This window comes from Ictidomys tridecemlineatus, chromosome 4, assembly GCF_052094955.1.
Source record: "Ictidomys tridecemlineatus isolate mIctTri1 chromosome 4, mIctTri1.hap1, whole genome shotgun sequence".
NCBI classification, from domain to species: domain Eukaryota; kingdom Metazoa; phylum Chordata; class Mammalia; order Rodentia; family Sciuridae; genus Ictidomys; species Ictidomys tridecemlineatus.
In genome coordinates, this window is record NC_135480.1 from 113,392,795 (window position 1) to 113,417,093 (window position 24,299).

Below are 24,299 nucleotides of genomic sequence, written 5' to 3' on the forward strand. Positions count from 1 at the left end.
GAACGTGGGCACTCCGACCACCAAGCCACATCCCCAGCCCTATTTTGTATTTTTATTTAGAGACAGGGTCTCCCTGTGTTGCCTAGTGCCTTGCTTTTGCTGTGTCTGGCTTTGAATTTGCCATCCTCCTGTCTCAGCCTCTTTGGCCACTGGGATTACAGATGTGCACCACCATGCCTGGCCAGCACGTACACCCACTTACTAGGTGGCCAGTAAGTACTAAGATTAAGCTAAATCACACCATTTAGATCATCTTATACTAAAATCTCCTTAAAACCTGATCTCTGCAGTTAGCATGCTTTGCAAAGTATGACAAATGACAGCTTTGCTACATAATCATAGTGAAATGTAGTTCAGTGAGGAAGAAGTCATTATTTGCAAGATATGTTTCTCATGCATTAGAAGTTTTAGGAAAGTAGACTGTTGTTTGTTGTGGGGTGAACCAAAGTCCAAAGTTAATAATGTAATTGTCTCACTGATTGAAATAAACGAAAATTTGGGTAGCACCATGTTTGTGTTGCACAAAAGTAAACACTAAAGTAAAGAGCAATTCAGTAACTTCCATGAGATTGTTTAGCTAGTATGTAGAGGAAATATCCTTCAAGAAAATAAATTTAGAGAAATAATTTACATAGAGCTTCTTTATCACAGAAGTGTCTCAGTAGTGACTACATATTCATTTGACTGTAGCCAGCGGGAAGGTGGACCAGTCAGAAAATCAGCAGCTCCTAGTGATTTTCTTTTAAATGGTAGGGCCACGTTAAATTGTTCATGTAAACATTTGGTGATGGATTCTCATACCTTATGCATGTCTAGATTTAATAGGTAAAGAAGGAATGTCTAGTCTTTTAAACCCATTTCTTGTCATCATGGATTTTAGAGATGTATAGTCACATGGAGGCTTCATGTGCTCTTCACTTGAGTGCCTGTAATTTAAGCCCCATTCTGTGTAATTGCGGCCAAGAGAATTAAATCTTCAGGAGCCAGTTCGATGATGCTGGCTCTGTAGCACGCATTGTGTTTAGTGCTTCTGTGCATTATCTTAATTTAATCTCCAGAAATAGGCCTGAGAGGAATAGGTATGTTAGTAGCCCTATTTTACAAATAAAGAAATCTAAAGCCCATTATTATGGCCACCAATGCTTGAAAACTTCCTTCTGTGTGACAAGCACTATTTCAAACACTTCATCATCATTATAGTAGAAGAAACAGGCTTAGAGAGATTAGGTGATTGCCATAGGTGGCATAGCTAGTCAGTGATGAAGCTGAAACTCAGTCATGGTTTGTATCTTAAAGCCATGTGCTTAGCTAACCTCTCATGCACTTCCTCTGAGGCACAAAGTGCAATGAAAAAAAAAAAAAAAAAAACTACTGGCAGCCCAAGGTAATCCCTGGAGACTATACCCCTGGAAATCAGTTTCTGAGACTTCCTTTTTTATAATGACAGTTGGGAAGAAACACAGGAACTAGTGAAAAATTCATTTGTGAGAATTATGAGTAAACACTGTTCTGCATCCTTTTTTTTAATAAAAATATTTTATTGTCTACTTTCATTAACTTTATAAAAGTTATATTTAAAAGTTATTTATAAAAGACTTTTGACTCTCATCTCACACATAGTGAAAAGCAGACCTGTATTAAATCATGGTTCTTGGATCTTTACCAGTGAAATCCAGATGGACAAATTACAGTGTTCCTATAAAAAGCCTTGGAGACAGGCTAAGCCATTTTCAATCTTGGAAATGATACCTCATTTATGCTTCAATATTTAAAGCTCTAATGAAAGCAGGGTTATTTGTATAAATTACTACCTCCGAAAATAATGCCCAGCAGCTGGTATACATCTGTATAAGAATAATGGCCTTTAATACTTGGAGTTTTTCCTGTACACTTAATTTACCAATTTCTAATTAGAATTAAGTTCAAATGGAAAAAATAAGCCAAGCATTTTCAGTTGGTATAATGTAAACTATTCTTTTTTGGAGGGGGTACTGGTGTTCAACCGAGAGGTGCTTAACCACTGAACCACATTCCCACCCCTTTTTAGTTTTTGAGACATATATCAGTTGCTCAGCCTGGCCTTGAACTTGTGATCCTCCTGCCTCAGCTTCCTGGGTTGCTGAGATTTAGAGGTGTATGCCACCATGCCTGGCTCAAACTCCTTTTGTTGCCTAAACTTGAACATGCTTAACAAGACACTTGCTATTCTGTCAGATAGTGGATTGAAATGTTCGAAGCCTGAATTTTATTTATTTATTTATTTACTTTTTGGTTGAACCCAGGGCCTCGCACATGCTAGGCAAGCTCTATTCCCTATCCCTTTCATTTTCTTTTGAGATAGGATGTCACTAAGTTGCATGTTGACCTTGAACTTTGGAATCCTGCCTCAGCTTCCATAGTAGATGGGTTTACAGGCATATATCACCAGGCCTGACTTGAAAGCCTGGGTTCCTCCCACTTAAAAAGTTTCCATTTTTTGCTGCTGAAGATACTCTAAAGTTTGTAGTCACTCTTTTTATAGCAACCAAGGTGAAATTTCTTTATGTTAATCCCTGGATCAGAATTGTAATAGACCTCTGAAAGAAAATTTAATTATATGTATTAGGATATGTGCTTTTGTGTTTGGAATAAACAACATGCTTTTCAGGTATCGAACCTGCTTTGGTTACACTTATTAGTTGCCTAATCTAAAAATGTGTTCTATCAGTCCCTATCAGACATTTTATTTTGAACTAATTTTAGACTTTTTAGTAAAAATGGCAAAGATACTACTGAGTTCCTTGTGCCTTCCATTGATGCTAACATCTTAAATAATTCAGAGCAATTATTTAAAACTAACAAACAAACAAAAAAGCCAGGTGTGGTGGTGCTGCGCCTATAATCCCAGCAGATCTGGAGGCTGAGACAGGAGGATCACAAGTTCAAAGCCATTCTCAGCAGCGGCGAGGTGCTAACCAACTCAGTGAGACCCTGTCTGTAAATAAAATACAAAATAGGGCTGAGGATGTGGCTCAGTGGCTGAGTACCTCTGAGTTCAATCCCTGGTATCCCCCAACATCCCCCCCCCCACCTGCAAACAAAAAATTAGGAGAGTTACATTGGCCATTGGTACAGCTTATACAAATAATTGCTTCAGTTTCCCCACTTAAGTCCTTTTCCTATTCCAGGTTCCTGTCCAGGCTCCCACACTGCATTTACTTGTCATTTCTGCTTAGTCTTTTCTCTACTTGCAACATTCCCTCAGTGTTTTCTGATCAGTTTTTGTTGTTTTATTTTTTGGTTTTGTTTTGAACCTGGAGATGTAACCCAGGTCCTTATGCATGCTAGGCAAGCACTTTACCATTGAGCTATGTCCCCAACCCTTGATCAGTATTCTTGAATGGTTTTTTGTTGGTAAAGTTAACCTTTTGTGTGTGTGTGTGTGTGTGTGTGTGTGTGTGTGTGTGTGTGTTCTTGAGGGTTGAACCCAGAGGTGCTTTACCACTTAGCTATATCCCCAGACCTTTTTGTGACACAGGGTCTTTTTAAGTTGCTGAGGCTGCCTTCTAGCTTGTGATCCTTTTGCCTCAGTTTCCCAAGTATCTGGGATCATAGGAATGTACTACTGTGTCTGGCAACATTGGTGTTCTATGGGTGCCTGTACTCTAAAGTAATTGCATTTCCTTTTGTAACTTAGAAATATCTTGAGGAGGGAGGGAAGGGAAGGGAGAGGGTATGGGGGTAGGAAAGATGGTGGAATGAGTGGATATCATTACCCTAAACATGTATGAAGACATGAATGGTGTGACTCCACCAGAGATATGAAAAATTGTACTTTATATGTGTAATATGAATTGTAATGCATTCTGCTGTCATATATAACAAACTTAAATTTTTTAAAAAGAAACACTTTGGGGAAAATACTTTTAAAGTATGCTAAAATCAGGATTTATTTCACTTTATACAGTTAAATAAATCTTTGTTGATGGTTTGTGGGCACAGATTAAACCATTGTAGTTTATGAATCATGAAGTGTCTTTCAGCACTTGAATAAACAGGAATGAAAGTAGTATATAGGTTCTTCAAATCTTTTAATAGATTGCTCTTTACTGACTTTTTCTTTAACAAAAAAAGGCCTTTGTGTAGGACTGTTGCATCTTTTTCAGTCATGAACCTCAAGTGGCACCTAGGCCTGTGAAGGCCTTTTTCATTAGTGTTTATTAGAACTGGAACTGTGTTGACTTGCCTTCAGAGAGTGGAGCATGTCTATAAATCAGTGCCTTCCCATCCAGGAAAACATGGTTCTACCCTAAGTAGTATGATAGAACCCTGCTCTTTGGAATATGTTCTCTTTACAGTAATTGGCATTTTCACAAACCCTGTAGCTGATTTGATTCTGGGGCAATAGCTTTAGTGAGGGTAGAAATAACTCAGCCTGTATGCTGGCTTTGGGGTGGGAGGGCTAGTGAGGTCCTGAGTGTATGTATAAAGGGAGAAGAAGTAGGGATTAGGTGGCCCCAGTAGTAGTGTCTTTTGAAGCGAATGATTAAAGGACCTGATTTATCATAGATTCAGATTCAGATTTATTATATTTACATATTTATTGCTTAAAGTTATTTCAGGGTTTCAACCAAGTTACTAGAAGCAGTTTTTACTAAGTTGAATTTTGTCCTTGGATAGCTAAACTCTTTTCCCCAAGCTAAATTAATAAAATGGAATTTCTTATTAAGAATGAATTATTAAGTAAAGTGGAAGCACTGGCTAGGAAAGCAATTGATGCAATTTGTTTTCAAAGCCTTAAAAGTGCTGCAATGTGCATAGATCACAAAGACTGGCTTAAGTGCCAACACATGGGGCATTAATTTTCTTTCATGGAGGATTCCAGGTTCACAGGAGCTCAGAAATGCTGACTTGGCAGTGAAATCCCATTTGTAACATGTTAGATTAGGAAACAGATTGATTTATATGTTGATGTAATGGATCAAGGCACAGTCTGTGCCTAAGAAAATGGAAAGCACATTAAATAAGAGCATTTTCAAAGGAGTCTAAATGTTATAGAAAAAGTCACCCTATCATACACTAGGTAAGGATGGGGTGTGTTTGATTAGTTGATTCCTAGACATGGTCCGCAGAGGCTTTTTATATTTCAGATGATACTTTCTTGAGAGTCTCTCATAACCACAAGGATTAATCTTTCTGAACTCAGAAGTGAATCACTATAGCTTATTAGCTGTCTGGATTGATTCCAGTTACTCTCCTTTTTCTTGGTGGTAACTGATGTGAGGATATGTTGCTGCTTATCTCTTCTTCCTGTTGCTTTAACCTCTGGTATTTTAGATTCTCTTTAGAGATGATAATGCTGACCATTTCAGTGCAGAGATCAAATGCTCTTACTACTGATGTATTGACCTCCGTGGTTGACTCATAAACTGAACATTTATACTGTTGGAACTCTTGTGGTCTTATAGCCAACAACCATAATGAGTAACATGTGGAACATAATCTTTGGTGCTGATGAATGGCTGCCTGCACTAAATTTGACTACTTCAGGACTCTGGCTTGGGTGAGCTCATATAACAAATTGACACTTGTTTCTTACCTGTATCAGTTTTAGAATTTAAGGTATAGATGTTCTCTGCATTCCCCTCTATTATTTTTGGGGATTGACTGGGGATTAGACTCAGCCACTCAACCACTGAGCCACATCCCCAGCCTCATTTTGTATTTTATTTAGAGACAGGGTCTCACAGAGTTGCTTAGCGCCTTGCTTTTGCTGAGTTGGCTTTAAACTCAGAATCCTCCTGCCTCAGCCTCCTGAGCTGATGGGATTATAGGTATGTGCCACCACACCTGGTCCTCTGTTACTCTACTACAAATTCTATTCAGGAACTGTGTTGTTTAATGTTGAAAGTATACAAAGCCATAGAGAGAATTTAGGAAACACTGCTTAAAATCTTTTGCTAGTTTATTTGTAGTAAATTTAGGAAACATATCCTTCTGACCTTTCGTTTGACTTTCTCATATATATCCAGGTTTCTAGCCACAATTCTTAGTTATGGATCACAAAAGAAGAGCCTTCTCTCCTTTTTGTCATTCTGTTGGGGTGAAATGCAGGGCCTCCCTCATGCTAAGCAAGCTCTCTATGACTGAGCTACACTCTAAGCCCAAAAGAAGCCCTTCCTTTTGGTTCACATCTTGAACTTCATTTTAAGAATTAAACACATTTGTCTTGTGCATCCTCTGTACCTTTTAATGATTTGTTTACCTTAAACACATTGTTTGAATTTATAGTATTTCCTATAATTAAGTATGTGTTACTTTCTTTAGATAGCTTTAATTTTTTTCCTTCTTTCAAGGAAGCAGGAATTCACATCAGTCTGTAAGCTTCATATGCAGTTTTACTGAAGGCATAGAACCTAGGGTCTTCTCTTTTAATAAATGATTGTTGATCACAGCAGGACTACAATCAGTTTAATTAATAAGGGTGCTAATTGTTTGTTGGATTTAATTGCAGTGTTTTCCAACCTTGATAGATCTTGACAACATTTTAATTCCAAATTAGCTTTCTCTGACTGATCTAACAGATATTTGTGTTTCCTTCTCCTCAGTGGAAAGGAGGTTGATTTTAATAAGCTCTGTTCTATTTTATTAGCAATTGTTGCTTATTTCGTACTATACCTAATTTATAAATTAAACTTTATCATAGGTGTGTGTGTATGCATACAAAGAATATTATTCATCTGCTCGTAGAACACATCCCTGCAGATAAAGGTGGACAGCTGTAATAATAGATGCACTCCTGGGCTGGGGATGTGGCTCAAGCGGTAGCGCGCTCACCTGGCATGCGTGTGGCCCGGGTTCGATCCTCAGCACCACGTACAAACATAAAAGAATGGAAGCAGGGCTGGGGATATACATCAGTTGGGTGCCTGCCTTGCGTGTATGAGGCTCTGGGTTCGATCCTCAGCACCACATAAAAATAAAACAATAAAGGTTTTTATAAAAAAAAAAAAAAATAGATGCACTCCTGTGCTTGTTTCTTTGCAGGAGGCTTACCACCATAATTCCTAAATGGTATTTCCTGTCTGTAATTTCTGAGATTATTAATAGTTAATATCTGATCACAAAACAAGAGGCTACTGACCAAAGACTTTATGGAATATTTGATTATTGTTGGATAAAAATAGTTCATGGAATCCCTTTTGTTTTAAAATAGTTGATCTTCCTGCCTGCCTGCCTGCAGTGTTAGTGATTTAACCCAAGGCCTCTCTACCACTGAGATACATCCCCAGCCTTTTTTTTTTTTTTTTTTTTTTTTTAATTCCTTCGAAATAGGTCTTGTTAAGTTGCAAAGGCTGGGCTTGATCTTGTGACTCTTCTGCCTCATCCTCTTTAGTTGCTGGAATCTACAGACATGTAATGAAGAATGGATTAAAAGGAAATAAGAATGTATGTAAGCAGGGAAATGCCTCAGGAAGTCAGAGGTGCACAGTCCAAAGAAGGAGAATGGTAGGTTGGGTCAACTTAGCTAAGATAGGTCTTTCTGTGTTGCCCAAGTTGGCCTCAAACTACTGGGCTTGTGCAGTCCTTCTGCCTCAACTTCCTAAGTAACTTGAGCAGTAGACACAAATTTTTCCTAGCTCAGGAATTCTCTTTTGGTATTGTTTCCATGAATGATGCCACCACATATTGAGTAATGCAGACTATGGTAGTTGGTTTTGCATCACTGTAATAAGATACCTGAGATAATCAAACTAAAAAGAGGAAAGGATTATTTTGGCTCAGTTTAGAGATTTCAGAGCATGGTTAGTTGGGCCCTGTTCTTTTGGGCCTGTGGCATGGTAGAACTGCATGGCCGAAGAAATTGTTCACCTCATGGTGGCTGGGATACCAGTGTCTTTTTAAGGGCATGCCCCCAGTGACCTAGCTTCCTCCCACTAGGCCCCACCTCCTAAAGGTTCCACCACTTTGCAGTAACAGTACATGCTGGCCACTAAACTTTCTATATGTAGGCCTTTTACGGGACCATGGAGATCTAAATAGTGACACAAGCCAAATTTTACATCTTCCTCTTCCTCCATATTTAATCTATCTTCAGGACTTACTTATTTTCTTTTTGTCCTTCTCTAGAATCTCTGTGCTTACTTTAGCCCAAGCTACCATCATCCTTTTGTACTGTGCACCTCTGACTTTCTGAGGTATTTCATCATTCTTCATATTGCATCCAGGAAAAGCAACAGAGTTACATATTGAAAGTAGTAACTTTGTGCTTAAAATCTCTCAACACTTCTAGTGAAGTAGATAAATTCTTGGGCTGGGGTTGTACCTCAGTGATAGAGAGCTTGTCTAGCACATTTGAGGCACTGGGTCTTATCCTCAGCACCATATAAAAATAAATAAATTAAATAAGGGTATCATGTTCATCTGTAACTAAAAAAATTTTTTTTAAAAGACTGAATTTTTTTCCATCTACAGATTGTCTAGAAATATTTCTGCATTCCACTCTACCTTTTCTCTACCTCATGGTCTACATTTTCTCCATGGGAGATGCTCAAAGTTCTGCTTAAGCCTCACTTTTTTTTTTTCCAGGAAGATTCTTTGATCATCTTTCTACTGAAGATTGGGTCAGATACCTTTTTATTATTTTAAATTTTTTTGTAGTTGTAGATGGACAGAATGCCTGTATTTATTTTTATGTAGTGCTAAGGATCAAACCGAGTGCCTCACACATGCTAGGCTAGCACTCTGCCATTGAGATGACCTTTTTGTATATTTTCTGAGCACTCTTCACTTTTCCTTCTTAGAACTGGGAATGTAATCACACATTTTTGTGTAAATTTTGACTTCGTGTATTACATCAGAAACTGAGAGAGTGGGGCCATGACTTCTTGCTTATCCTTGTGTGCTAAGCATTAAGCACATTGCCTTCAAAATAATTGCTCAATAAAATTTTGTTGTTGTATTGTGAATTAAGTAAAATCACTGGAACTTGAGCCGTTCCTCTATTTTTGTGACTTATTATATTGAAGAAGTGAATAGATTTGCTTGTAGTAGGGCAGATACAGTCAGGTTTCTTAGGTTACAAGTATCCCAGGTTGAAACTGGGGTCTGGATTTCTAATTGACTTTTTTCTTTAGCCAAAGATGTCCAGAGGTCATTTTAAAATTCTGGATCTCCTCCTGTGGAAAGGGTTTGTATATGAAGATAAAAATAGTAAATAACAAAGTTTATCAAAAGATCAGTTTTGTCACAAACCACTGAATGACTGTGCTGCCACCCTCTTTGGAGTAAACCTGGACTTTCCCCCCACCCTACTCTTTGGTAGGCTCTTGCAGCCAATGCTGGAACAGGATTTGCTGTTGCAGAGCCACAGATTGCAATGTTCTGTGGGAAGTTAAATATGCATGTGAACATCCAGACTGGGAAATGGGAACCTGACCCAACAGGCACCAAAAGCTGCTTTGGAACAAAAGAAGAAGTTCTTCAGTACTGTCAGGAGGTAAGATTGTTGCCAGGCAGTTAAAACTTACCCCACCCCTGGGGTCAGGATTGAATTTGTTTACCTTGGAAATAGATATGATGCCAATAACTGGAGCCCAGGCCTTTTGCTTCTAAATGTCTGGTATGACTGAGGTCTCTCAAAGGCTTTGCCTGTGTGTGCTGTGAGGTCTCAGTTCTTTCCAGAAGGAATACTCCAGAAACTTGGCAAGTGCTATAGAAGCAGAGCGTGTTACTTTTGTCTTCCTACCAGTCTTGGGAAAATGGAAAGCAAAATATCGTGTGTTATGTCTGCTTGTTTTCTACTTGCTAATAGAAAGTCACCAGTATTGTAATTGATCATCTCATATCTGAGTCAGCTTCCCTTTTGGTCCAAAGCGAAAAGGTTGTTCAAAGAAAATGAGATGCTTTAACTTACCAAGGCCAACATATAGAGCCAGGAATGAAATTTTGTTCTGTAATTTATCAGATACTTCCATAGACTTGCCTTACCTAAAGAGGTTCATGAACTCAGTGATTTACTCATGCCCTGTAGAGGAACTGATATCCAGTTGGATTTGTTTTGGGATGAAAGCCTGCTGCTTTTGTTTGTCCTTAAATACAGATTCCTTTTTAAAAGAGAATGCATAGGAGCAGTCAGAAATGTAACCTGTCAAAGGAAAACTAATAGTTTATGTCTTTTTTTACTTGGTGACTTTAGTTGGAACCACAGGGGTGGTGGAGTGAAACTTCAGATTTATGTAGGATAAGATTAGAGCCTGAGTAAACTTAAATACTTATCCTAACTTGAAAGTGCATGTCCATCTGCAGGTCAATTTATTGTATGTGCATGTTTTTGTTTTGTGTTTTTGTGTTTGTTTTTTTCCTTAACAGATGTATCCAGAACTGAAGATCACAAATGTGATGGAAGCAAACCAGCCTGTCAGTATTGACAATTGGTGCCGGAGGGACAAAAAACAGTGCAAGAATCACATTGTTATACCTTTCAAGTGTCTTGGTAAGTGTTTTGAGTTACTTTTAACTTCTCCCTCATCTTTAAATTTAACTTTTTCTAGACATAACAGTGAAGTATCTGCATCTGTTAAGATGAACTTACGAGGGAATTTGTCCTTTGGATAGGCAGCACTTTCCTATGTTGGTGGTTGACTTCTCAATGATTACTAACTGCCTTTTCCGTTGTAGGTGTTCTCAGTGTCTAGAGTAAGAGTACTGCCCAAGAGCAGTTCAGCTTTCCCCTCACATTAACAGTTTGAAATTAGTGTTTTACAATGATAGTAGAGAGGGGTGATAGTAGAAAGTAGCCCAAGGAAAAGATTCTTTGTCTCCCTTACTTGAACTGCATTTGTACTGTTAGACTAGACTTCTGGTAGTGTTCGGGAGAAGGAAAAGTGACTCATGGTAAGTAACAGGTGCCAGGGCCAGATGCTGTGGAACCCACCATTCTGGTTTGGGGCTTGCTGAGGTGTTTATGACTCCATTGATGGCATTAGCATTTGGACCCAACTTAAATAAAGCTGTGATAGTATATTATTCAGCAACAGTGTTAGTAGTCATCCTAACCATTCCTCATCTGACACATTCCATATTTGGTCATAGATGATTAAAGGGACAAAAAATGGGTTTAAATGATTCATGATACTCGTGTGTGTGTGTGTGTGTGTGTGTGTGTGTGTGTGTGTGTGTGTGTTTTCCTGGGAATTGAACCCAGGGCCTTGTGCAGGGGAGGCAAGCACTCCACCGATTGAGCTATATCTACAGCCCAGATCCATGATAATCTTAACATAAATTTGGCATCAACAGTGACATCCTGAGGAGTTTTCTGTAGATACACCTATTTTGAGCTGTCAGTTAAACTTATTTCCCTCCCTCTCTTTAAAACATTTCCTTAAACTGCAGACAGCAGCACAGTAGAATGCTATTTTTCTTTGCCTAACATCGAGCAAGCAAATAATAGGAAGAATCAGTACTTGAAGGAACAGTATTTAAAATTACTGAGCAATTAACTTAGTTTTAAGAGCACTCAGTAGGGGGAAAGAGGGACAGTGTGCATGCTTTAACATTTACTTTAAAACTGAGCATCTTACAGTAGTGTGAAACTTGTCAAAATTTTTGTATGAAGCATTTTAAGGATATTCTTTCCTTTCATTTGACTCTGGGAAATCTCTGCCTATGAGGTTTCATTCATCATCTGTAACATTTTCAACTAAAAGTGAAACATGATAAACATAAATGTGTGTGTGTATATGTGTGTTGCCATGCTGAATATTGTACCCTGGGCCTTATGCATTCTGGGCAAGCACTCGACCTCTAAGCTACATCCCCAGGCTAAGAGATTATTTTTGAATATTTGTGGACAATAAATAGAAAGTACTTAAAATTATTTCTTTTGCATCCTTACCCCTAAAGATTTTGCATTCTAATCTTCCTATTTGTTCTTGTTACTTGCCAGCTTTACTGTACAGGTAGACTTCCAAGTGAACCTGGAACCTATGATTCTTCTATTATTATTTATCTCCCCATATCCATTTCAGTTTTCTTTTCTTTTTTTTTAAACCATGGATTAAATACAGGGCCACTTAACCACTGAACCACATCCCCAGCCTTTTGAGACAGTATCTCACTAGGTTGTTTACAACCTTACTCAGTTGCTGAAGCTGGTTTTGAACCACTGATCCTCCTGCCTCAGCCTCCTGAACTGCTGGGATTATCAGCCACCATGCCCGTCCTATTTCAGTTTTCAAGTCAGCTTGATTTTTACCTCTTATATATGGCTTATATCCATGATTCCCAAACTGCTCCGAGGCACCCCAGGATTTGCAAGAAACTAAAAAGGACATATTTTATTTGCATGGGAAACGTGACATATGCCAGATGTTCTTCATACTGTTATCTGGAGGTAGTTTTATTTCAACATTATTTATCTTGTGAAAACTTCATGTCTTTATGAAGCTGTGTTTTCAGTGGTTCCTGTGGAAAAAAGCAAGCATACCAGTAAAATCACTTTAGAAGAAGAAACAAGGGCCATGATATTCAGTCTGATTGCAGTGTGGAGGGAGTTGTGCAGTGCCCAAAATGCACTTAATGGTTGGACACAGATACTTATTTAGTTTGTTTTTTTGACCTAACTACTTACCTTTAATGTGTTTTTTAGTTGTAGATGGATACACAATACCTTCATTAATTATTTTTTGAATGTGGTTCTGAGACTCAAACCCAGTGCCTCACACATGCAAGGCAAGCATTCTACCACGGAGCTATAGGCCCAACCCCTCTTTAAATATTTTTTTGGCCTAGAAGTGTTATGAAAAAAATGAGATATTTGGGGTGCTGTGAGTTGAGGAAATTTGTAAATTTCTGGATTATGTCCTCCATCAGATTCTCACTACGCTAACTCAGGCTTTGGTCACTTCTTGTCTCCATCATGACAGCAGCCTCCACATATTTCTTTGTTCTGCTGTCCAGTCTGTTGCCCTTATGGTGATCTAAAGTGAAAATAAAGTTATGTCTCTCTTGTATGTAAAACTCTTTAGCATCTCTTCTTTACCTAAAATAATTTTGAAATTTCTTAGTATGACTTTAAAACTCCATAATCTGTTGGGCACAGTGGTGTATATCTATAAATCCAGCTACTTAGGAAGGTGAGAGAGGAGGATCATAAGTTCAAGACCACCTTGAGCAAGTTAGTGAGACCCTGTCTCAAAAGGAAAAGGGCTGGAGGTGTAGCTCAGTGTTAGAGTAACCATACCTGGATTCATTTCTTAGTACAAAATAAAAATAAAAATCACCTTCCATAATTTGCTGAACCTTGACTTTAACCCTGTCTTGATATCTACCACTTCTTGTTCCATGCTTTATTTAGTGTATGCATTTTGAGAGGAATGTCACAGAATTTTATGACATTGTATTTATTATCAGTTGTGTGATGTCAATTTGTTGTGTTATTCTTGATCATGTTTATCTGCTGGCTAAGATGCTGTTTTGGTTTGGATATGAGATGCTTTGTTAATGCAATCAAGTGATTGGATTATGAGAGTCTGTCCTAGTTTGAATGGACTGACTGGGTGGGTAACCATAGGCTGGTGGGACATGGCTGAAGGGACTATGTTACTGGGCTTGTGCCCCCTTCTGTCTCCTCTGCTTCTTGGCTACCATGAGGGAAGCAGCTTCCCTTCATCACACACTTCCCATGATATGCTGCCTCATTTTGGACTGAGACCTCTGAAACTGTAAGCCCCAAATAAACTTTCCCTCTAACTATTTTTTTGTAGGATACTTTGGTCATAGGGATGCAAAAACTTAACTAAAACAGATGATTTTTAGATTTCAGTTATTTTATATATATTCATTTTCCAGATTTGATCGTGGAAACCATTTTATGCTGTTTTCCTGTATCTTTTTAACATATCCCTGTCTTTCTTTGAGGGCTTACTTGCCTGGTATTCTCTAAGTGCATTCTGAATTTTCCCTTGCCCATGCCTGGAGTAAGCCATTTCTTCTTTGATTTCTTAATGGGACTGGTAGCAGTGTTCAGGATTTGGGGTCCTGGGGATCTGGGCATTAGGAATGCTTACTGCCGCCAAGGGTGTTGTTGCTTCTAGGCATACTCAATAAACGAAGCTAAGAAATATATGTATGTATTACATGTCCAGATGTACAAAAATCTACATTGCCTTATCGACCTGTTAGTGCATATTAAAACCAGTGAGCTGGATGCTATGGTGCACGCGTATAATCCTACTATAAAGCAGTTGGGGAGGTTGAGACAAGAGGATTGTGAGTTTGAAGCCAGCCTCAGCAAAAAAGCAAGGCACTAAGTAACTTAATGAGACCCAGTCTCTAAATAAAATACAAAAAGGGCTGGGGATGAGGCTCAGTGGTCCGGTGTCCTTGAGTTCAATCCCTGGGAACTACCCCCTGCCCCTCCCTGTCCTTCAAAACAAAACAAACTAACAACAACAACAACAACAAAAAAGGCTTCAAAGTGATAGCTCAAATTCCTGTATCCTCAGTATATTTTCTTCTTTGCCTGCTATTCCCACAACCAAATCTTGGCTTTTTTAAAAATTGGGTTTTTTGAGGTATAATTCACATGCTATACAATTTACTCATTTAAAAGTATGCAGTTTGACTGGAGATGGTTGCACGTACTTATAATCCCATGACTCAGGAAGCAGAGGCAGGATCATTGAAAGTTCCAGGCTCTGTGAATGTAGCTCAGTGGTGAAGTGTCCCTGGATTCAGCCCCCCACCCCAAGTTTAAAAAAAAAAAAAAGAATGCTATATGTTGAAAGAGAGATTGCAATAGGGTAGTTGGCTTAAATCCTGAGATCTCCTTTAATATATTGCTGCCTAGCAAATCCAAAGCATAGGCCAGCCAGAGGAAGGGTGAAGAAATGGGGAACAGGGGAAAACAAGCTATGTATGTATTGATTGGGTGCCTTTATTAATTGATTTGGATATCACAGTGTTCTTACCTCTGTTTCTGGGCACTATTTTTGTTTGCTTGTTATTGTTTTTATTGGGTAGTATATTTCTTTTTTTCTTCTCTCTCTCTCTCTCTCTCTCTTTTTTATATCAGGGATTGAACCCAGGGTTGCTTAACAGCCCAGCCTTTTTTTATATCTTATTTAGAGATAAGTTCTTACTGAATTGCTTAAGGCCTCAGCCTCCCAAGCCTCTGGGATTACAGATGTGTGCCATTGAGCCTGACTGCTAGGTATTATCTTTATTACAGTTGATTAAGTTACTGACAGTATTCATAATAAGTCCAGGGTTGGATTGTCTGAAGTTTTATGATGCTGCATGTCTATCAGTGTGGCTCTTTTAAATGTTGTATAGTAAGTTTGGTGAGAAGGAACAGTTGAATAATCTTCTCCTTCCTCAAAATGAACCTTGTATCTTACATTACTACTGCCTTCTGGTTATCTATTATATATATATATACACACACACGTGCACATATACATACATACATACATACATACATGATAATAGTGACCCAAGTAGGACAGAGTAGGTGATGTGTGAAGAAGCAAAACTGACACCTGGGGATATAACTCAGTGGTAGAGCACTTGCTTACCTTGTATGAGATCCTGAGTTCAATCCTCAGTACTTGGGGGTGGGAAAGAGAGTTTTATAAGTTCATGACTGATTTTGTCTTGGGTTATATTTGGATGGAGATTTGGACAGGGAATGTTACTGCACTGGGAAAACTACCAGAAAAATTCCCATTTAATAACTAAATCAAAACCAGTCTCAGAGGCTTTGAGATGCAGTCTTCAGCAGTTGTAGGTAGGTTGCAGTAACTTGTTTCATTGTAGGTGTTCCTTTGCAAGTCCTGTGGTCTTTGAATTCACAGTGGCCCCAAACATTATCTCTGTTGACAGTGTGGACTCTTGTGCAAGGTGAATGTTTCTGCTTGGATCCTTCAGTTCTTGGAGCACTCTTTACCTCAAAAGATATCTACCAAAGATGGCTCCTACTTATTGCTTTAGGCTGTTTTCTTCCACCTGGGCAGTATCCTCCAAGAGTTCCATAAATGTATTCCTTTCCAGCTGGAGAGTACTTTTGCTGTAGATTTATTTACACACGTGGATGTTAGTGTTGGGGGCTTTCCCAAGTAGATAAACAGCCTTTGTTTTTCTGAAAGGAATTTCAGCAACTCTGAAAAAGCTTTAAAACCTGGAAGGCTGCCATGCCCCTGCTGGAGTGAGGTGGCATGAAAGAAAAACTGAATCTCAGAGAGTGAATAGAGTGAAAAGAGGTTGGAGATTGTCACAACTGAAGCTGTAGGTTAGGTTTTGCTGTATTGCCTTATGCATTGAACAGCAAAAACAATATAGCTTTATGTTTGTGTAGTGGCTTAGAAAATAATAGCCATTATATTGTGCTCCAGCAGGTTAAACTGAAGATTGTTACCACAAACTTGCATATAAACTTTTAAAGTGATACCAAACCATTTTCAGTGTTATATAAAACTGACTGAATACTGATCTTTCTACATAAATTTTCCTCCCAGAAGCTTCTGATAAGCGGTTTTAACAAAGGCAGAAGTTGCAATAAATTGATAGAACGGATGCTGGGATTGAAATGTGTTTCCTCTTTTAGTTTACTTTTTAGAAGTTTGTTTTTCAACAAATGAAGTATGAGGTGTGGGGGTGGGGGCAAAAAGTCATTTCCATTTCTGAACTCGGTCAACCTGACTAACATTTTGGTGTGTAAGTGAAAATATTTTTCTTTGGGGGGCTGGGGATGTGGCTCAAGCGGTGGCGCGCTCGCCTAGCATGCGTGCGGCCCGGGTTCGATCCTCAGCAGCGCCACATGCCAACAAAGATGTTGTGTCCGCCAAGAACTAAGAAAAAATAAATAAATGTCAAAATTCTAAAAAAAAAAAAAAAAAATATTTTTCTTTGGATACATGTAGAAATGTATATGCTTTGAGATCCCCACCCCCAACTCCAAAATCAGGCACAGTGGTGCACAACTGTAATCACAGAAACTTTAGAATTTTGCATGGGAAAATCACAAGTTCAAGGCCAGCCTGAGCAACTGTAGTGAGACCTATCTCAAAACAAAACAACACAACACCCCCTCCCCATTTGTTTTTTTCTCAGTGGGATCATACTCTATATGTGCTGCTTTTTAAATTCAGATTTAATAAACATCTATTATGTGTTACATGCATCTTTGGGTAAGAAACAAACCTGGTCTTAGAAGTTAACCACCCTAGGGGCTGGAGATGTGGCTCAAGAGGTAGCGTGCTCGCCTGGCATGCATGCGGCCCGGGTTCGATCCTCAGCACCACATACAAACAAAGATGTTGTGTCCGCTGAAAAAACTAAAAAATAAATAAAATTCTCTCTCTCTCTCTCTCTCTCTCTCTCTCTCTCTCTCTCTCTCTCTCTCTCTCTCTCTCTAAAAAAAAAAAAACAAGTTATGCTGCTTAAAAAAAAAAAACATTAAAAAAAAAAAGAAGTTAACCACCCTAAATGAGAGAACTTAGGGATATATGGGGTGTGTTTATTATTTTTGTTTAATGCTTTTAAAGATGATATAATGCTTTTAAAGATATATATAGTAGTGAAATTGCTGTTTTAATTTTTTCAGTGTTGTAATTATCTGTATAAAACAAAAATAAAGTGCATTAACTATTGCTTCACTATAGATTGCTTTACAATTATGGCTGTATAGTTTACTTTGTGTAAAAGTAGTTGGGCAAGATTTTAAAATAACATTAACAATAGTTAAAACTTACAATTACATAGTAACTGATTGGTTTGGTTTTTGTTCTCAACTTTTTCCGTGTCAGAAAGATGAGGCCATTAATCCTTAGAATAAGAGATGGGAACTGAGGTACAGGCAGGTTAGATAATTTGCCTAAAATCACTCTACTGGTAAAGAACATTGCTGAGATTGAACCCTGGTGTTTAATCCTGTATACCCTGTCCCTTAAGTATATGCTTTTGTTGTTTTTTTTATCATAAATTAACAAGGCAAAAAATGCCTAGGTAATACAAAATTGTCAATTAAACAATGTTAGTTGATGATTGAATGTCAGAATTTAAGTAGTTAGATCGAATTGCATTTAGATTGAATATCAGAGTTGGTTTTCCTAATAGATCTTTTTTTACCACTACTTTTTTTTTTTTTTGGTCATTTTTAAATGAAATGAAGTTGTATGTCCAATTGATTGGTAAAACTTGTATAATATAGGTACTGACTGCTCCAGAGCCTTCAGGGTCCTTGGAAGCAGCACTCTATCTAGCTTACCTTGGAATTCCTGATTTTATATCAAATGGGGCAATTTGACTCCAGAAGTCCATGTACTGGTAGTGCTATGAAAACGTGTGTAACACTGTTTTCATGCTGGGAAACTATTTTCTGTTCTAAGTTAAAACACAAGGAACCACATCCTTTCCCCTTTTAAGAGCAGCAACTCCCTTCTTGAATCAGCTGGATAATAGAAGGACTGACTTTACTTTTGTACCATTTTTAACTTTTTCTCCCCTTTATCGTAGATGTTAGCCTGCCTGCTTTTTTTGTCCCATGTCCCTACAAAATGCAAAACACATATCCCTCCTTTTGTCTCTTTTCCTCTACTTAGATCCTTTATGGAGCATGTGGCTAATGAATCTGATTCACCTGGGAAGCAAATTACTGAGTTTACTCTTACACTACTGAATCAGAATTTAAGCAGTAATGCAGTGAGACAGACAGACAGACACACACACACACACACACACACACACACACCACTCAGCATTTTATTATGGAAAATTACAAACATATTCAAACAGGGATAGTAGTATTGTAAACCCACATTGCCCGGCTATATAATGGTCATCAGTTCAGGAGCCAGGATCACTTTATCTATGCTCTTGCCTCTCACCCCTGCTTATCTGGGTGATAACACCCCCACCACCCCCAAAATGTAGAATTAAAGAAAAAAATATAATAGTGAATACCTTTATGCTCTTTACCTGGATTCTCCAATTTTGCCTAATTTATTTGTGTGTGTATGGGGGTACTTTTTGGTTGCTCAACCATTTGAAAATAAGCTGGGACATCCTAAAAGTTCACTTCTAAATGCTTTACTTTGTGTTTCCTAAGACCAAGGACATTCTCCTTTGTAATGATAATATATTTACTACACTTTGGAAGTTTCTGTAAGTATTCAAATAATGCCCTTTTATAGCCTCTTTTATTTTATTTTATTTTATTTTTTATTTTTATTTTTTTGTGTGTGTGTGTGTGGTCTTAGGGATTGAACACAGGGCATTGTGCATGCAAGGTTAGCACTCTCCCAATGGAGCTATATCCCCAGCTATATCCCCAGCCCTTTATAGCCTCTTTTAAAAGAAAAATCACACATTACATTTGATCTAGAACAGCTCCTCAGTCTTTATGTTTATAAATATTTAATGACAGTGACATTTTTTGAATCCAAGCCATTTGTTTAACAGAATATTCCAGAATTTGGATTTGTCTTACTATTTTATCGTGAACATATTCAAGTGGTATGTTTTGGTAGGTGATATTTTCTTCTCAGGATATCACCCATGTCAACTTGTCTGTTATTAATGATATTTAGTTGATCACCTTGTTAAGGTAGTTTTGCTAGGATTTCCCATTGTAAAGGTACCTTTACCTCTTTATAATTAAACATCCTTTGATAATTTTTACTTTAATCAACTTGTCTAGTATAAGGTTCATCTATACTTCAATATTAGTTTCTGGGGCATTTTGTGATTAGAGGAGATATGGGCCAAATTAGGAAAGTAAGAAGCTAGGAATATTGGTCAGTGGGAGTGGCTGTATATATATTTGAGATGGTCATGAAGGGGGATCCTATTCATGTCCCCTTGTCATGTCTTGCTAAAAGCCTTCAATGGGACTTTGAGGGAGTGTGGTTAGGGAAACATGAGGAAAGCTGCTGGCATTGTGGCCCTGATGCATTGATGATTTCTTGTGCTCACACCTGCTTTTGAGCATAAGCGACTGCTCCTGTAAACACCTGACTATGTAGCTGTCATTAGTCTGGCATGTAAGTCCTTTCTGCCTTGAATCATAATCAGATTTGCCTCTGACAAAGGTTCCTTTTTTTTTTTTTCCCCAGTGGGTGAATTTGTAAGTGATGTTCTGCTAGTTCCAGAAAAGTGCCAGTTTTTTCACAAAGAACGGATGGAGGTGTGTGAGAATCACCAGCACTGGCACACAGTAGTCAAAGAGGTAAGTGAGTGGATGGGGAAAAGTAAAGCATTGTATCTATTAGAAGAGAAAGTAATATTGGTGTCCAAAACCTCATCATGCCTTTCAGTTATTTTTTTTAATTACTTATATCTTCTATATTAAAAATACATGGGAGAGGCATAGATGTTTTTGTAAGAAAGTACAGCTTAGATTGTCCGACTTCTAAAATTCAAGCTATTATAGGGCTAGAGATGTGGCTTAGTTGTAGAGTATTCATCGCACCCTGGATTCTATCCCCAGCATCAAAAAAAAAAAAAAAAAAAGAAAATAGTGAAGTTTCTCTCTTCATTTGAGCTGGGTGTAGCTTATTAATACAGCACTTGCCTAGTAGGCATGAAGTTTGATTCCTAGCACACACACAGAAGAGATTAAAAGGCTGTTAGGCAGGGGTTGTACATGCTTTCAGCAGGCCTTCTCTGAAGGCATCCTAACCCTCTCTACTAAGGACTGTGTGGAAATACGGAATATAAACCTCAGAATTGGTTGCCATTTCTCTGTTCTACTGGAGAGAAACACTTATTCTGGTCATTTGTAGTTTGATTGATTCTTCAGTCAATAGTCTTTTCTTTATTCAAATTCTGAAGTAGTATCTATACCAGTGATAGTAAAAATTAGCATTAGTCATCTTTAATGAGTGTTGATAATCAGTAGAAGAAACTCCCACTTTCTTAAATTTTTTTTTCAAATTTGGACTTTTAGTTGTTTTGGCTCATCTGATGCTATAAGTTGTCTATAATTTTTTTTTTTTTTTTTGGAGGAACTGAATTAAAGGCCTCACATACGAAGCAAGTGCTTAACCACTGAGCTTTTTATTTTTAAGATGATATTGTTAAGTTTATAGGCAGTCCTCGAATTTGTGATCCTTTTGCCTCAGTCTTCCAAGTAGCTGGGATTATAGGCATGCATATGCCCAGTTAATAAATCTTATAGCATCACAACTTTTTGGCTGGTAAGTTGTGTGTCTGTAAGAGAAAGCATTACTTAGAGATTTGATAAGGGTTTCTTTGGGATAAAGACAGGTATCAGAAGTCTTTGTGGAATATGTTTTGATGTGGTCTGTGGTTTTCCTTTAGGCATGTCTGACTCAGGGAATGACCTTATATAGCTATGGCATGCTGCTGCCCTGTGGAGTAGACCAGTTCCATGGCACCGAATATGTGTGTTGCCCTCAGACAAAGGTTATTGACTCTGTAGACTCTACTGTGTCAAAAGAAGAAGAAGAGGAGGAAGAGGAGGAAGATGAAGAGGAAGACTATGATATTTATAAAAGGTAAATTCTTGTCCTGAGCTCTGAAATAATTTAGCACTTCTGTAATAATGGCTGTTGGCTGCTAGTTCCTCACTTTTGGGTAAGGTGGGCATACCCTTGTAATGCTAGAATTGATTCAACCTGCATTTCATTCTGATTGAAGCTGATCATACACACACCTGTAACTTTTGGCTTTTTATTGTTGTGGGCCACGTTATTTACTGCAGGTTAATGTAGTCTATGTTCACTAACTCTTCCCTTTTGCTGATGTAGCTAGGCTGAGGGCTTTCATGGCATAGTTACATATAAGTTGAGCTTATTTCCTGTCTCTCTTTTTGTGTTTGAGAATAGGGAAGGGAATCATTGTGCTTTGTGTGTAGAATTGATATTAACCTTCCTTTATTTTTATTGTGGCCTTTAGTGAATTTCCCACTGAAACAGATTTAGAAGACTTCACAGAAGCAGCTGTGGACGAGGAGGATGAGGAAGGGGAGGAAGTGGTAGAAGACCGTGATTACTACTATGACACCTTTAAAGGAGATGACTACAATGAAGAGAACCCAACTGAACCCAGCAGCGAGGGAGCTCTTTCAGACAAAGAAATTGCTCATGATGTTAAAGGTAACCAGGTTTAAAGCTCTGGCTTTAAAATCCATGTGATCATTGTTTAATGGTGAAGGCATACAGATTCTAAGTAATCAGGTAAGTCTCAGAAGGAAAGGTGGTGTTTCTGCGCTGAAGGGGAATTCTGCTTTTCTGTGTAGTGGTAGAGCGGTGAAGTGATGTTAGCAGTAAGCAGGCATGCATGACCAGGAAGAGATATGGGGTTGACTCAGAAACAGAGTTTGCTTTGTAAGAGTTTAGAAAATAAAAGGCAATATCGTCTTTTTGTTAGCAGGATTATTCCACATCTATCCTTCTCCTCTCAAGTCTTAACTTTTAGGATGGAATAGCTTGCTGGGTTTTTCTTTCACTAAGTATATTCTAATCTGTAGGCTGCTCCATCTGTTCAGGTATCTGTAGCTGGTAGGTTGAAATTGAATGATCTTGTCAACTAAAACAAAGAAAAGGTTGTGATAGTTCCAGAGAGCACATGGCCTCTGCTCATTGTGTATTTGAAACCAGTTAGGATCTGAAGAATTTTAAAACCCAACTGGGAGAAAATTAATTGGTCTAGAAATTTATGATTCATCTTGGAGAATATGAAAATAGAAACACTTGTCCTTTGTAGGCACTTCAGTGTTTGCTGTGGGTATCACCACTTAAAATAACCTTTCTGCCTGCATTGACTCCTTTGGGTCCTTGAAACCGCTAAAATAGATAAACCAGGATCTATTTCCATTGAACAGATTAAAAAAAAAAAATGAGAGACTCATGAGGCTATGAGAGACTCCTCTTTGTTAACCTGTGTGTCAATCTAGTCTCAGATGGTGCAAAAAAAGTGTTTTGTTTTTAATTTTAATTTTTTTAAAATCTCCATTCCCCTATGTTTTTGTCACATGGAAAGTGACTTCATCCACAGAACCCTTGACCTTTGTTGGTGATTTAGGTCAGCCAGGGCCTTAATTTCCTGTGTGGTCTCCCATTACCAACACCTGGTTTTATCGTGGCCGGCCTGTAGCATTTTGAAGCATTTGAAGCACTGCCTCTGCTCTGCTGATACTCTGACCATTTTCACACAGCTGTCTGCTCCCAGGAGGCGATGACGGGGCCTTGCCGGGCTGTGATGCCTCGTTGGTACTTCGACCTCTCCAAGGGAAAGTGCGTGCACTTTATATATGGCGGCTGCGGCGGCAACAGGAACAATTTTGAGTCTGAGGATTATTGTATGGCTGTGTGTAAAGCGATGAGTAAGTCCCGCCTTGCGCTGGCCCTGTGCAGCAGCGCTGTCCTGTCCAGCGTTCTGTCTCTCCCGGCCGTCCTCGTGGCTGCATCTGTGACATGTTTCCGCCGACTCAGGTGTTTGCTGTCAGTCGTTTTCCCCTCATCTTTGTGCTTCCTAGACTGAGGCTTTGCTTTCCTGTTGGCAGTAGTAAGCTCAGTTTTCCATGTCCTGTGCCCCCCTTGTGTCTGCTGGACGTTTAGTGGTGGTGGTGGTGGTAGTGTTGTGTGCCTTCCCTGGCGTAGTGGGTGGCCACAGCCAGGGGCTTGTTTTTTCTCATCCAGACTTGGAGTCTATAAGTGCTGAGGGTGCTCTGGTATTGGTTGGGAAGCATTCATGATTGAAAGGCACCAAAGGGTAACTGAATAGTCCTGAGTTCTGTCCATGATTGTATTCTAAGTTTTGCCTCATTTGGGGGGGGGGGACTGGGGATTGAACCCAGGGGTGCTTAATCACTGAGCCGTATCCCCAGCCCTTTTTTTATATGTTAAGAGACAGGGTCTCATTGAGTTATTAGGGCCTCACTGAGTTGCTAAGGCTGGCTTTGAACTTGAGAGCCTCCTGCTTCAGCCTCTCAAGCAGCTGGGATTTCAGGTGTGCACCACTGCACCCAGCCTGAGTTTTGCCTCAGTTTTGCTTCTTAATCTCATCTTTGAACTACTCTGTTACTGAACCCTGTGATGCCACCTGATGGAATGCCCACTTTTAAAAAGACCAACAATATTTTAGGGATTCCATAATACCGAAAATACCTTGCATTATTTACTCTAAGGATAGAGCTTTGTAGCTGAGTACTATTTCTTTAATATATTGGAAACCTGGGGTCATGCAGGGCTTTAGGAAATGAGGAGATTTTAGTTTGTGTTTTTTTTGGTCTCAGAGAAACTACTACTCAGTGCAATAGTTCAATTGAGTTGGATTTATGTTAGGCACAGGTAGGA

General features: G+C 38.7%; 1 protein-coding gene across 4 annotated transcripts in view; it reads left to right on the top strand.

Annotated features, from left to right (window-relative positions):
• Aplp2 (amyloid beta precursor like protein 2) overlaps positions 1–24,299 on the top strand; it is a 72,395-nt gene that overhangs the window by 26,029 nt on the left and 22,067 nt on the right. For 2 of the 4 annotated variants that reach the window (XM_005330729.5, XM_013360949.4), the window contains exons 2-7: positions 9,305–9,478; positions 10,351–10,474; positions 20,094–20,206; positions 21,301–21,497; positions 21,898–22,097; positions 23,159–23,326. In XM_005330729.5, the coding sequence (XP_005330786.2) occupies positions 9,305–9,478; positions 10,351–10,474; positions 20,094–20,206; positions 21,301–21,497; positions 21,898–22,097; positions 23,159–23,326 (976 nt within the window). The remainder of the gene's footprint in view (positions 1–9,304; positions 9,479–10,350; positions 10,475–20,093; positions 20,207–21,300; positions 21,498–21,897; positions 22,098–23,158; positions 23,327–24,299) is intronic. The other 2 variants (XM_021730127.3, XM_005330730.5) reach the window with 1 other exon arrangement.